A 15,589-nucleotide genomic window follows, 5' to 3' on the forward strand; every position below is an offset into this window, starting at 1 on the left:
TATCTAGGACCAACAACCTCACTGCTCAAAACGGGATCGTTTTCATATTGACAAAAACAGAGATCGCTCAGCAATGGAGGAAAACACTGCTTGATGCAGGTAACCTACCTATCTGCAGGGCTGGTTGTAATGACAGACTCCCTTTAGTATTTGATATGCCAGCAGCATTCTGCTCCACACATATACTGTATATATATATATATATATATATATATATATATATATATTATACACACACATCTGGCTTTGCTCAGAGCTAAAGCTTGTGCCATTATCCACCTTAGTAACTAGTTCTATACGTGAAAATCATCCGAAACAAGATACTAGTAACAATGGAAGATTATGAAAGTATGTGGTGAATAATAGGATTCAGAAAGTTATAAGGTATAAGAAGCAGCTATCATCCTAGGATATGTCATGAGGAGTGACAGCCAACACGGACCGTCTAACATTCAGCCATATTTGTAGCATTTTATTTTTTTGTTTTTCAAAGACCCCAAGCAGCATACACAATGAGAACTGTGCAAACAGAAGACCACCATGTTGCTGGCTATCTTCAGTATAGCCCATTGTTCCTCTGTCCCTTCCCCCCACGTCTTCCATTCTCTGCTAAGTTGTGTGACAAAAGATGGGGGTTACAGATCTGTATGTGGCTCCTATTCAGATCATCTTCAGCTCATAAGTAAAAGGTTTGTGCTGCGGCCACCAGATACCATCCTTGGACACGAGTGGCGCTGTACAGAGACAGAAAATGCAGATCGGCCTTACTAAATTTATAAAACCCCTTAAAAACTGCTGTCAGACACCTAACCCGCTGCTACACAGCTTTTACATATAATGGATAGCCCCAGGTGTACTACTGAAACGTAGGCCGGGACGTCTGTATGTTAGTGAAGAAAGGAGCCATCCTGCCCTGAACATAGAAACGACCTGTAGTTACAGAGAGCACAGGAGGAAAGAGGAGACTGCGAGTTCTGCAGGTGCCTTAGGGAAGACATGACATTCAGTCTATTCATGGTTTAGGTGCCATAAGAAGAAATGACAGCCGTGTGTGAATGGGATTTATAACAGAGGACTGGACGCATAGTTGTGTCTCCGTGTGCCGGCCGTGCACGGGCTATGCTGTTGCGGCTCCTTTCATTAAATGAGTAGGAGCCATGGAGGCACGGGCGGCAAAATAGGATAGGAATAGGACCTGTCCTATCTGATGTGGCCCAGACTGTCAGCCCGCATACGGGACTGTGAAAATACACAAATGGGTCAGTGCGTTTTCCACGAGATACATAGATAGCACACAGACACACACCACGGCCATCTGCAAGGGCCCGAAAACTTATATAAGGGCAATGAAAGGGTCAGATAGTTCAGGTGACTTCTTATGCTGCTTCACAATACTATGACTCCTTGAGGATATGTCCTATTATGGTCTGTAAGTGGTAGAGAGTTACATATAGTCCATCAAGATCAAATGTTTTATACTGACAAGCCCAAGTTTTTTTTTCTATATTCTATAACTGCCTTCAGAGGAACTTTTATTTTTCTGTTGGTATACGTTTGTTTTTTTCAGAACAAGTTTATTTTTAATAGCTGCATTTTAGGGTACATACATTGTAAATAAAAAAAACTAAACGTATAAAAGTGGAATGAACAAAAAACATAACATAATAAAGCTGTTTATTAGAGGTTTTTTTTTTTTCCTTTAAACTTCCTAGTGGTTATCTTGCAAGTGACAATAGCACAGATTAAGTCTTGGATGGCCATTAGATCAGATCACTGTCTACACTATAGAGCTCGAAATCTAGTTGAATCCGTTTTAGTAATATCTATCTCGCTTACAACACTGCACCCGTTGACTGACTAGGAAATCATACCCAGTACCCCATAGCTACATAACTCCTTCATGTGTTTGGTTGGTATCAGGTTTAATTTATTTTTTTAAAGTAATTAAAGAGTTAATGAATTATTTGACATGTTCGAGGAACAGTTATAAGTTAATAATTGTAGAACGGATGTAACACAGACGTCGGTGCGTTCATGAACAGTTTCCATCACCACGTGCGTTATCTTTGATAGTGAACATAGTAAAGTATGGCCTGGAGATATAGCAATAGCTTCATTAGAGAACGGCTAGAATAATTACCAAGCGTCCAAATATGCGAATATGTTGTGCCATGGGATACTTTTCTTAGGGCTAGTTCACACGGGGGCAAAGTGGCGGATTTTGACAGTGGATTTCGCCTCAAAATCCGCCTCATTACAATAGTGGTCTAAGTAGACCGCTCGCTTTTTTTTCCCCTGCTAGCAGTTTTTCACCGCTAGCAGAAAAAAGAAGCGACATGACCTTTCTTCAGGCGTTTTCCGCCTGAAGAAAGCAATAGAAATGAATGGGAGGCAAAAAACGCGCGGAAAAAAAACTGCTGCGTTTTTTGCGGCCCATTCACTTTACGGGAGGGGAAAACAACCTGGCGTTTTTTGAAGCGGTTTAAAAAAACCTCCAAAAATAAAAGAAGCTCAGCAAGGTCCAAAAAACGCTTCCTAATTAGGAAGCGTTTTTTTTTTCAGGATCAAAATAAGCCACACATAATTAACGTGTTAACTAGCCTTTACTCCACTCGCAAAGACGAAATCACTCCCAAATCCAAGGTCAGGTGCTGCTGTGAGGTTTCCTTCGCTGCTCACAGGAGGGCGGGGGGTTTTGGGGGGGGGGGGGGTGTGCAAACGAAACATCACAGCATCATGTGACCTCAGATGTGGGAGTGATTTATTACCTGTAATTCCACTGCAGGTTGGAGTGGAAAAGTGAGGGGTACAAAGAGAGAGAGAGAAGGCGGATGAATCATGGGAAATGTAGTCTGTTCACAGATTCACTGCATGAATGTAACGGCAACACAAGGAGCAGCAAGTAAAATAAAACCAAGAAAAGGGTGCCCAAGAGAACAGTGAGGATTTAGCACTGCGGTGGACAATGTTTGAAAGCTCCTCTTGCAGACCTGAACTTCTGTGAGTTATGTGGCTGGTATAATACACTGTAACATTTCTATATTTATATCCCTGCCAGGCATTCATCCTTAAAATCCCTGTGTCTGCACGATACACTGTGTGCGATTAGGCAGGATTGTGGGCATGAGGCCCCGGTACCACTAAATGCATGATGGCCGCTATAGTCACAATAATAGTAAGTAAATATCTAAGTACCGTATTTTTCGGACTATAAGACGCACCTAGGTTTTAGAGGAGGAAAATAGGGAAAAAAAAATTTTGAAGCAAAAAATGGTAAAATATTTAATATATGGGAGTTGTAGTTTTGCAACAGCTGCAAGGCCACATTGACAGGTGACCCTGCAGCTGTACGGGGATGCATAGAGTGTTTTTTTTGCGGGGCCAGCTGTACTTTTTAGTTATACCATTTTGGGGAATATCTATTGCTTAGATCACCTTGTATTGAAAAAAAACCCAGTGGTTTATGATATATGATATATATATATATTTTCTAGGGACAGGAGATGATTTAGAACTTTTATTTATATTTTTAAAGCTTTTTTTTACTATTTTATTCCCCCCCCGGGGGCTTGAACCTGCGGTCACTTGATTGCAAGTCCCATAGACGGCAATACAACTGTATTGCCGTCTATGGGACATTCTGTCTATTACGGCTGGTCATAGACCCAGCCACAATACTAATATAGCCGTGACAGGCCTGGGAGCCTCATTAGGCTCCCGGCTGTCACCCGAACAGGTCGGCTCCTGCGATATCGCCGCGCAGGAGCCGGCCTGCAACTTCACAGGTATGGGGCCGGTGGGGACCGGCCCCGGGGGAGAAGGGGCCACCGATACTGACCCGGCATCCGCTGTACTAGAGAGGCGGATGCCGGGGAGGGATAGACGCTGGCACAGGTGCCGGGGCCTGAGACATCGCTACGCTCCTCTGCCCTGCCACATTGACAGGTGACCCTGCAGCTGTACGGGGATGCATAGAGTGTTTTTTTTTGCGGGGCCAGAAGTACTTTTTAGTTATACCATTTTGGGGAATATCTATTGCTTAGATCACCTTTTATTGAAAAAAAAACAAAACCGGTGGTTTATGATATATGATTTTCTACTTTTATATATATATTCTAGGGACAGGAGGTGATTTAGAACTTTTATTGATTTCATATTTTTATTATATATTTTTAAAGCTTTTTTTTTTTTTTTTTTACTATTTTATTCCCCCCCCCCCCACTTGATCGCAAGTCCCATAGACGGCAATACAACTGTATTGCCGTCTATGGGACATTCTGTCTATTAGTATTACGGCTGGTCATAGAGACCAGCCGCAATACTAATATAGCCGTGACAGGCCGGGGAGCCTCATTAGGCTCCCGGCTGTCACCCGAACAGGTCGGCTCCTGCGATATCGCCACGCAGGAGCCAGCCTGCAACTTTACAGGTACGGGGCCGGTGGGGACCGGCCCCGGGGGAGAAGGGGCCGCTGATACTGACCCGGCATCCGCTGTACTAGAGAGGCGGATGCCGGGGAGGGATAGACGCCGGGGCCTGAGACATCGCTGCCCTGCCCTGCATGAAGCCAGCGGCGGGGGGACGGAGGAGCGGAATAGCAGCATCACTCCTCCCGCTGCTGGCTTCATGCAGGGCAGGGCAGCGATGTCTCAGGCCCCGGCACCTGTAATGGCGTCTATCACTTGCCGGATTCCGCCTCTCTATTACAGCGGATGCCAGGCGCCACATTCGGCCTATAAGACGCACCCTTCTTTTCCCCCCAAATGTGCGTCTTATAGTCCGAAAAATACGGTATATATATGTATAACACTACACCTCAACTGTTTTCATGGGCTACGTGTCACCTTGTGTTAGAAATGCAGCAACATAGCTCTACTTTCACTCTAGAGCTTATAAAAAGGCGTAAAGGAATTTCCCATAAATAACCGGCACTTAATTGTATTGAATACATTTTTTCCAGCATTTTACAGCTGCCCTTATAGCCAAGTGCCATACGACAGTGCGGCCTTCTGCTGTAAGACAATGTACAATCGATACAACGCGACGACAATTTCATGCCAGATTAGTAAATTACCTCTTCCACGTTTGAAGCTGTCTTCGCTGAGGTTTCCATGAAAATTAGACCATGTTCTCTGGCAAATGCTTCTCCTTCTTCTTTTTTTACTTCTCTCCTTGATTCTAAATCACTGCAAAGAAAATGTACACATTAGAAAGAGGTTTACAACCCGACGCAGCATACGTAACATGAGTAACAGTTTAAGTGTACTTACATTTCAGAACAACTATGGATTTTTTGGCAGCATGTGTGACATTAAATGTTGTAATAATCCTTCATAATGAATTTTGGCTCCTTTCTGTGAAATCTGGCACTGAAATTCACCATCAGAAATCGCAACAGCACTTCTCATTGGTGTACAAATGGGTGGACTTTTGTATAAATAATGCAGGGAAGCTGGGGCTGGGGGTCACATCAATTAGATATTATGGAAAACTTTAACTCCCGCTTCTGCCCTTACTCCAATCCCTAATAAATGGCACAGATCCATTGTCAGACAGCGCTAGTAAAATAAAACTAGTGATTGAATTCCTCAGGCCCGGTTCTCATAGGCATTCAGGTTTTCCGTTCGGGGAATCCACTTTGATCACATGGGCATGACGTCATCAGAGGTCCTTTAGCACACTAGGATTAGCATCTACCCTGCAGATGAGTGGCCAGGATTCATTGTGTCTTATGGAAGATGTCTGTTGTATGGAGGAGAGGAAGCTACAGTAACGTGACACACACAGGGACCTTCCTTTAGTTACTCTGCCTATTAATGTCAGGCATTTGGTGTTATTAATTTAGTTTCAGTAACTCCATGTGCCTCACATTAATAACAGTTAACCCCATCATGTCCCTCACATTAACTCCTGTGTGCTTCATATAAGGGTTACTAACATGTGAGACACATGGGGGTACTAATAAAGGACCTTAGTTATGATACGAACACAGGGGGTTAATGTGAGGGACATGATGGGGTTAACTGCTATCACTATGATCCCCATGGAGTTACTAAGCTGTAAAGCACAAAACCAGACTTTTTATCTGCAATGGTGGATTCCCCCCCCCCCCCCATGGCTTATACTTGAGTCAATAAGTTTTCCCAGTTTTCGGCTTATACTCGAGTATATACGGTATATGTATTAAAAAGCGGTTACCTAAGAAAGGCACACGGACATCATAGAACATCATTGGGTCTGTGTAGTTTCCACACGAAAGTTGCAGAGAGAAAAGTCCTGCAAGAAGCACTTTTCTCCGCATGACTCATGTGGAAACCACACAGTAACTGTTTTTTTTAATGCATATAGGTTTCCGTTCAGGGGGTCCCCAGGCAGACTCCCCGAATTCAGATGCGAACCAGGCCTAAGAAAGAAATTCTAAAAAAAGCTAATTACAGATTATTAAAGGGATCCAATCATTGGAATCTCATTTTTTTCTTCCTAACATGTAAGTGTCGCTGGTACAGAGCTACTGAGCCTGCTCAGTATATTCTGTACTCTGTAGAAATACACGAGCGTACTGCACATGCGTAGTATGCTTGCGTAATTTGCCACAAAAAAATTGGCCTCAGGCATGCACAGTTGCCTCTGCCCGAGGGCCCATGGCAGAGCCGACTGCGCATGCCTAGAAGGCTGAAGCCCAGTGCCGGAAGAAGCGGAGAGAGGCGTTTCAGACAAAGATAGAAATGGCGCTGGAGAGTTCTCTCGCAGCATTGGGGACGCCCCCAGTTCTGTTTGAGCGCTGAGGACCGCCCCCAGTGCTGCGAGAGAACTCATTTGCATACAGAAGAAAACTGAGATTTCTACCGAACGGCAGCAAGGAGAAGACATCTAACGGTAGGAGAAGAATAGCCTTTCTTAAGGCTATTCCCGATGTGGTAGGCAGAATAAATACTATTTTAATGAGAGAATCCCTTTTAAACACATAAAAAAAAAATAGTACACGTGTAAAAGATGTACAAGACTACGAAATATAAGCATCATTTTGATAGGAAAAAAAAATCTAAGGGAATCCAGTGTTCCTGGTGACATAGGAGGTAGTGCACATAACTGTAAGCAATGCCTTTCTGCATTCGTTGAATCTTTCATCCTAATACCTTTAATGAGATCAGCTAAGCACAATTAGCAATGGCACAGAAGCTGCAGGGGCAATGAAGAAAGATGGCGCACTTGTTAGCATACTGAACGCTGGGCCTCTTCCTGCCTGCCAGCTCAAGGTCTTCAATAATTAACAAATGTAGTAATGAAAGGAAAGGACCAAATTCTGTTTAGAGAGAAACAACCAAACTAACAAATACTATATAGATAGATAGATAGATACACACAGTACATACACCCATATGGCTGTGCGTCAATAACACCACTCCTTATGACAGACATTTCCTCAAGTCCCTGTTAAGTGAAATGATAGACGTAAAAGTGGATGTACTTCTCCAAATATATGGAAAACAACTTACTACAGTTCTATATACTTAGTCTCATGAGACTGGCTTCAAAGCAACTCAGCACCGGGGATCAATGTGATGTCTAAAGTGCTTCGCTTTCCAAATGGATGTAAGAACTTAGCAAGGCCTTGAGACATAACCAGCTAGCTTATTAATAGCCTGCGAGAAGTCTGCAGATAGATGTGGCCTTCCAACAAAATGAAGAAAGTCAGCAGACTTTCATCTCAATTATTTTGGTGCAACACTCCTATATGTCATGTTGGTCATCTAGGTCATTATTAATAAGTATACAGGCTCCTACAGGTGGCATTTCTCTGACAACCTTACCTGCTTTACAGCATATCAGCCTTCTCTGACTTATCAAATCTTTTCGAGTCAGTATACATGCAGTGTGAATAAACCCTAATCCTGGCAAGTCTAGGGTAGCACCAAGGAATGGGATGGTGAAGGTCTGCTGATCTAATGTCTAGTTCACACGGGGTTCTGCCGGTGCAGTGCACTAGCATCCCGTCGCAGCATCCCACGATGGATTAGGCCCAAATGAATGCATGTTTAAGGAGAGTCAGGTGGCCAACACAGTCTGCCATGGATTCAGTCACCTCTATGGCTACAGCAGGCACACACAACCACATTATGACGTAACGTTACCTTTTGTTGGCGATGAGCATGATCACCATGTTTGAGTTTGAGTGCTGGCGGGCATCTTCAAGCCAGGTGGTCAGATGGTTGAATGTGTCTCTCCTGGGTACAAACACAAAGAATAACATGGCAATATAGGACCAGATTTTCACTTATGTGACCTATAGTATATAGTAGCCTAGGCCAGGGCACCTAAATTATTTACAAGCTATAAATCGTACCCATAAACTTTAGTAGGCATGCTTATTCCAATGGTGTGCTCTTTTGCGTGAAAACTAGCCCTGATAACTGAGCCCCAAATCTAATGAAATGCATAGTTGATGGCACTTTTCAATACAACTGCAAAAATGGGCCATATTTGAGTTTTTTTTTTTTTTTATGTCTATGGCAGGCATGTGCACCTGTATAAGCATACATTCAGTATGAAACAAATGTAATTTTTTTGTGCGCATTTTCTCCAAGTACATCCGTCTCTTTCCATACTCCAAAAACACTCTTATAGGTTAACTGCTCTTCTATGGGACTGACCATGGCAAGGGCGAGCAAAGGAATTTAAAAGGAAAAGGGACTGATGTGAAGGATGACAATTTCTAAACTATGCCGTGGCATATGCTGGAGCTACATAAGCAATGTTAGTCAATGAAGCGAGCCTATTAGTGTCATAGGACGTCACACTTGAAGGTAACATCTATATACACCGCAATAGATTGTAGTAAATAGTGGACATGAGAAGTCCACGTTCATATATTTCTAATATCAAGAAGCAAAGGCTGGACATTTACATGTAGAACAATCCTAAAAATGACACCTCTCACCTTGTAATATCGTAAACTAATAAAGCACCGGCTGCTCCTCTGTAGTATGACCGTGTGATAGAGCGAAAAGATTCCTGGCCGGCCTGGAAGGAAGAAACATAAGGAGAGTCACACACAAGAGCTTCTGATCCTCTACTTTATTGTATAAATGGACAGACTGCTCCAGTATCCCAAAACACAGACACCTTCATGCTTGCTAAGCAGGAGGACCAGGACCATAAAGCTTAATGGGAAGAATAGGGCACAAGCAGAACTTGAGAAGATTTTGGTGGTTTCTCCATTTACCTCCTGGTAAGGTGACTTCTAGTACATCACAGCCCTGGGGTGGCAATGCATACGGAGCTTATGTAAAATACATAGCAGACAATCATAATATGGGCAATTCTGCAACACTGGACTTTTTCTTAATTTTCTCTCTACCCATCCTACTTGTAAGGAACAAAAGGTTGGGATTGTTATGGGTTCTTTATATCACACAGTGACCTCAGTGACCCTGCGAGTAACACACTCACCAGCTGGGTCTACATAAGCCACAATTCCTTCTGTGCCATCTATAGGACAGCTGTGTATCGCTCAGAGTATGTCCGCCATATCTGTGTCCCAAAATGTTGCGCACATGCTGTCCATGCAAAGCATGTCTGTCCCATCAACTTATTTCCTACTTCTGTCTCATACATTAGACATGAACAACCCTGACCATCACTACATTTACATGCAGCAGAGCTTTAAAGGGGTTAACTAATTAATATTAGGCCTAATTCACGGCACCCCTGCTGATCAGCTGTTTGGAGGGGCCACTGCCATCCAACAAAAACAACAGACATGGACAAAATTGTTGGTGCCCTTCGTTTAATGAAAGAAAAACCCACAATGGTCACAGAAATAACTTGAACCTAACAAAAGTAATAATAACCAAACTACACATTGACAAGCCCCAAAGCTTCTGGGAGAATGTTCTACGGGCCGAGGAGACACAAACCGAACTTTTTGGCAAGTCACCTCAGCTCTATGTTCACAGATGGAAAAATGAAGCATATACTGAAAAGAACACTGTCCCTACTGTGAAACATGAAGGAGGCTCTGTTATGTTCTGGGGCTGCTTTGCTGCTTCTGGCGCAGGGTGTCTTGAATCTGTGCAGGGTACAATGAAATCTCAAGACTATCAAAAGGGATTCTAGAGAAAATTTGGAAACTTTAATTTGCTCATTTTCATAAATTTTTTATTTTTTACTACTTTTGTCAGATTCAAGTTATTTCTGTGACACTGTGGGTTATTCTTTCATAAAACGATGAGTACCAACAATATTGTCCACGTGTGTACGTCCCCCTCATTGTTTACCAGATATAGCGCTGTACTTTCGGTAGTGGTAAGGCCTGGTACTGCAGTTTACTATAGTCTCATCTAATGCAAATGAATGGCACAGAACTCATAGATTGTAAGCCCTTGCGGGCAGGGCCCTCTACCCCATTGTGCCAGTCGGTCATTGTTAGTATTATATCTACCTGTATATTTTGTATATTGTATGTAACCCCCAAATGTAAAGCACCATGGAATTAATGGTGCTATATAAATAAATAAATAAATAAATAAATAAATAAATAAATAAATACAACAATAATAATAATAATACTAGAGCAGGCACATCAACTACTGAAAGTTCATAGCTTAGCCTGTATCAAAGGGGGTGTGGGGCTTGTCAGAATGCCATGTGCCAAAAGGTAGACCCCCATGATTCTGATATGAAGGATAGGCTGTCAATTGTACCAGACTGGATTAAACAATGAAAAATCCCCTTTACTCATCATTAAGGGGGTGCTCTGACTCTATTATTATTTAATAGGTTTATCAGCACTAGTCAATGGAAATAAAAACAAGGTAAAGGAAGGTGCAATGCAGGATGTGCCATCAATCTGCACAATACCGTGCCCAGGTCGCAAAACGCACACCTTATATTTGTGCAATGCAGGACGTCCAAGGTGGACGCCGCTCACTAAATTCCCAACCTCAAAAGGGCAGCTGGAAATAAATCTTTACGATCCTGTTGTCTATGTTGAATCAGTCACCCAGAAAATATCCTCTGTACCCTGCATATAAATGAAAAGTTCTTCAAGCTCTTCTACCTATAATTCACGTTTTTATGTGTCGGGAGCTGACATTTTACAGTAGTCTCCCTCTTCCTCTCTGGTGTTTAAGGTGCCTGGAGGAGACGGCAATAGATATGAGGCTATAATGTTCTTTATCGAGCATTAGAAGGGAATGACGGAGCGGAGGACGGGGACAGGTAGCTGCTTATAGAGCCTTCTGCTTTCTATTTGTTTCGAGGAACCAGCGGCCCTTCCTTGGCAATCCCTGACATCCCAATTTACTGAATGGCTTCACAATACATGAATCATTATTAGAACACAGAAAGGACTCCTAGCAACTGAGCGCACAAGACAAATCTGAAAGGAAGCAAATAACCCAGAGCTGCGCATTTCAATTCAATAACCTGCTCCCCGGGGCAGCTGTTGACACTAGAATAAATAAAGCCCATTGTAAATAAATGATGAATGACATCTTTACGCCCACCATCTGCTGGTGTAAAGGTTGTTGGAAGGCCAAGGATGCAGATTTTATCCCTTATATCGGAAGCAGCAGCCAGCCTTCCAGCATTCCCTAGACTTAATGCTGTCACTTTTCCCCTTTTAATCTGTTTAGGCAAAAAAAAAAAAAAAAAAATTCAACAACAGCCTGAATGGTTGCGCTGTTTGCTGGTCCTAAAGAAATTAAGTTTTCCCAGAGACAAAAATGAACAACAGAAAAAAATAAAATAAAATGACGGGTGCTAGATGTTACCAGAAGGCAAGTCCCCCATCTGAAATCATATACTGTATTTTTCAGACTAAGACGCACTTTTTCTTCCTAAAATTTGGTAGGAAAAAGGGTGTGTGTTTTGATTTGTTTGGGGGGGGGGGGGGGACGCAGTGGAGCGGGGCCGCATCATCGACTCTCTCCTGCCATCACTGGCTTCCTGAAGCGTAAGGAGTCGGATGATGCGTGAGCCCTGAGCGGTTGACATGGCTACCGGGTCTCCGCTGTAATGTGCAGTGAAGACCCAGACCTAATGCCACAATCAGAGTCCAGTCTGATCGTGGGCATTACCACTTCAAGCCCCCATAAAGTGTGAAAATAGCCCCCACGGGCTACCTTTCTTGTTGTAGGCCGGCTCCTGTGCAGCGAGATTGCAGGGGCTGACCTGTTCCTGTGACAGCCGGGAGCCTAATGAAGGCTCCCAGGCCAAATATAGTAATATTACTATTGCGGCTCAATATTAATGTATAGAATCTTCCATAGACTGCAATAAACTTGCAATCAAATGATTTCAGGTTCAAGCCCCCAGGGTGGCCTTGCAGCTGTGACAAAATTACAACTCCCATAGGACTATAGGTTGCACCTCGGTTTTAGAGGATCAAAAAAAAGGGAAAACATTTTAAAGCAAAAACTGGTAAAAAAGTTAATATATGGGAGTTGTAGTTTTGCAACAGCTGCAAGGCCACATTGACAGGTGATCCTGCAGCTGTATGGGGATACTTACAGCGTTTTGTTTTTTTTTGCGGGGTCTGGTGTACTTTTTATTTATACCATTTTGGAAAATGTCTATTGCTTAGATCACCTTTTATTTAAATCAGAGGTAAAATGGTGAACAAAAAAATAAATAAATGGCGGTTTGGGACTTTTGATTTTGACATTCGCTGTATAAGAAAAATATTAGCAGTCCAGGCACTTTTGGACACAGGGATACCTAATGTGTAGAAGTTTTATTTATTTTATTTTTTATTATTATTTTTTTTTACTATTTTATTAGCCCCCCCCCCCCCCCCCCCCCCCCAGGGGGCTTGAACCTGCAAGTCCCACAGATGGCAATACAAGTGTATTGCCGTCTATGGGAGATTCTATACATTAATATTGAGGCTGGTCATAGAGCACCTGCAATAGTAATATTGCTATGACTATATATTGACTATATGTATATCTATATATTGCTATGACTATATATTGACTATATCTATATATTGCTATGACTATAAAATGCACCCCCATTTTCCTCCCAAGTTTAGAAGGAAAAAGCGCGTCTTATAGTCTGAAAAATACGGTAAATATTTTACCATTTTTTGCTGCAAATTTTTTAATTTTTTTTCCTTCTCTAAAACGTAGGTACGTCTTATGGTCCAGTGTGCCTTATAGTCCAGAAAATACGGCACCTTCACTATCAAAGAAAAAAATACTGCAACAAGAATTTGTTGGAATTGACTGAGAATTTCTATTTGAAAGGTAATAATGACATATGTAAGTGGTTACAATATTAGAGGAAAAGGAGAAGTTTAATGGGAAAAACTGTACAAGTGGAAGGAGGCTCTAACACCCTGTGGGGTCACTTCTAGTCTGGATATAAGATGAGATAGTTAGACATGGACCATAGAAGTTCCTTATGGTATCCACCGGCACATTTGCCGAAAAGTTGCAGCTGGGCCTGTAGATCATGCGCACTTATATGTTGCCAGTCTCAGCAGGTCCGATAAATACTCGACCGACAATAAATCTGACGACCGGGCACGCCATGGAAGGGTTACAAGTCTGCCAGAGACATTCCTGGGAAACCCTGTGACAAGAGAGAGTGCACACAGCCACGGGATGTCCTGTGCTGGGTCTCTCGCATCTACTATAGGTGACCGATTCTAGAACTGAAGTGAGGGCCACTTTTGGGTATTTTACCTCAATTACAATCAATGGCAATTATTTAGGTCACACCCCCTTTTACAGTAGGGCAAACCCAGTAAGATTCGTCTCGCGAGGTTCGCACGTGGTTTCGTTATGACCGAATGAAGCCGAACCAAAGCTATTACACTCAAACCCCAGCCGCACACCTGTGATTGGGCCTCAGCGGTCCCTGACGTCAGTCAGACGTGCCGAAGACAGCAGGAAGTCAAAACTGAGCCAAGCAGAGGTTAGTAAGACTATTTGTCATGTTTGATCATCCATCCTAGCCCTTCTCTTATTATATGCTGGAGTCTGAATAAAGTCCAGAGTATAATAATAATAATAATAATAATAATAATAATAGTGATGTGAGTTTTTTCACTGGGTTTGTTATCCTGGTTGATGGGACCTCAGCAGTCACATGGGGCACGCGGATATTATAACGCTGGGTAAGTGTATCAAATATTTGTGAGGTCTCTCCCACTGTGGAGCATTATATTATGTGGAGGCACTCTAGAACATTTTATATTGTGTGGAGCATTATACAGTGAGGGGAGTACAATTGTACATTGTATAACTCTTCATTATATAAACAGTAAGGTCCGATTCACATCTGCATTCGGTATTCCGTTCGGGAAGTCCACATTGGGACCCCCCCCCCCCGACTGGAATACCAATATCATCGACAAGTGGTGAACAATGAAAGCACATGTACCCCATAGACTCCACACCAGTCATGTGGAGAGAAAAGTACTTTATGAACTACTTTCCTGTCCACATTACTCGTGCGGACACTGCACGGAAAACACACGGACCCCATTATAGTCTATGGGGTCCATGTACTTTCAATGTTCACCACTTGTCAATGCTTTCGGTATTCCGTTCGGGGAGGAGGTCCCCATGTGGACTCCCTGAGTGGAATACCGAACGCAGATGTCAACCAGGCCTAACATTATTAGTAAAAACTGGACATCTCCTTCAACTCCTTGGTGGCAGTGTTGCATATAAATGGTGCATGTGGTGAATGTACACGCCACTCATCTTCATTGTCCAGCAGTTCCTCAAATGGAATGTCACCCTTAATCAAGTTTTATGATACACATCTTTTTGATGAGGTTTTTAAAAATCCCTGGTGGTTACCTATATTTGAAAAAAACAAAACCTAAAATTCTAGCAGTTCTGTCTCTGACCACTAAAATAAATAATATGCAGACACTTCCTGTGTTTAATAGATTTCTTTGCAGCAGCCCCCTACTTATCAGCATACTGATATCACAGCGCACAATATACAATGACCTCTGCCAGGTCACAGAGCAGGTCTGGCAAACTTTTTTAAGACAACAGAGGCGGCTCCAGACCATTGAGACTACGGGCCATGGGCCATCTTCAGAAGCCAGGAAGCCAAACTATTTTTGGCTGTACATGTAGGATTTTGCTGTCCGCTTGAAAAATCGGACATCTTTGTAAATGGACACCTAAAGGGGTTGTCCCATCACAAGGATCCTATCCATACTGCTGGTTAATGTGGATGTAAGACTTTTCCTAAATACATTGCTTCAGCAAAACTGCTTTGTTTGTCCACTATCTTACTTTATTCAATTCTTTGTGGCCACAGCCCTGACCTAGCTGCTCCTGAGTCAAATGATGTATCTGCTGCTCTCAGGGGGGAGGGAGGAGGGGCTAAGTGCAGGGAGCCAGCCTGTGTATCTAGCTATTCCTGTGTCTACACCATGTGACCTAGGTCCTGCACTCAGATAGAGGAAAGGAGCTGCTTTCATTTCTTCTGTTCTCCCAGTTATCAGGCTAGCTAATTCAATTGTGTTCATTATGGCAGAGACAGGCAGTCTCTGTATGTAACACAGAATGGAGTTGCTGCTGCCTGTACTTCATAGTCCAATATGGGTGGGCGGAGC

General features: G+C 42.8%; 1 protein-coding gene across 1 annotated transcript in view; it reads right to left on the reverse strand.

The window, feature by feature from the left end:
- RAB2A (RAB2A, member RAS oncogene family) overlaps window positions 1-15,589 on the reverse strand; it is a 68,461-nt gene that overhangs the window by 29,450 nt on the left and 23,422 nt on the right. The window contains exons 4-6 of the mRNA XM_075270475.1: window positions 8,939-9,021; window positions 8,133-8,225; window positions 5,075-5,186 (exon numbers count right to left, since the gene is read on the reverse strand). Coding sequence (XP_075126576.1) covers window positions 5,075-5,186; window positions 8,133-8,225; window positions 8,939-9,021 — 288 coding nt within the window. The remainder of the gene's footprint in view (window positions 1-5,074; window positions 5,187-8,132; window positions 8,226-8,938; window positions 9,022-15,589) is intronic.

Source organism: Leptodactylus fuscus, chromosome 4 (genome assembly GCF_031893055.1).
Source record: "Leptodactylus fuscus isolate aLepFus1 chromosome 4, aLepFus1.hap2, whole genome shotgun sequence".
NCBI classification, from domain to species: Eukaryota; Metazoa; Chordata; class Amphibia; order Anura; family Leptodactylidae; genus Leptodactylus; species Leptodactylus fuscus.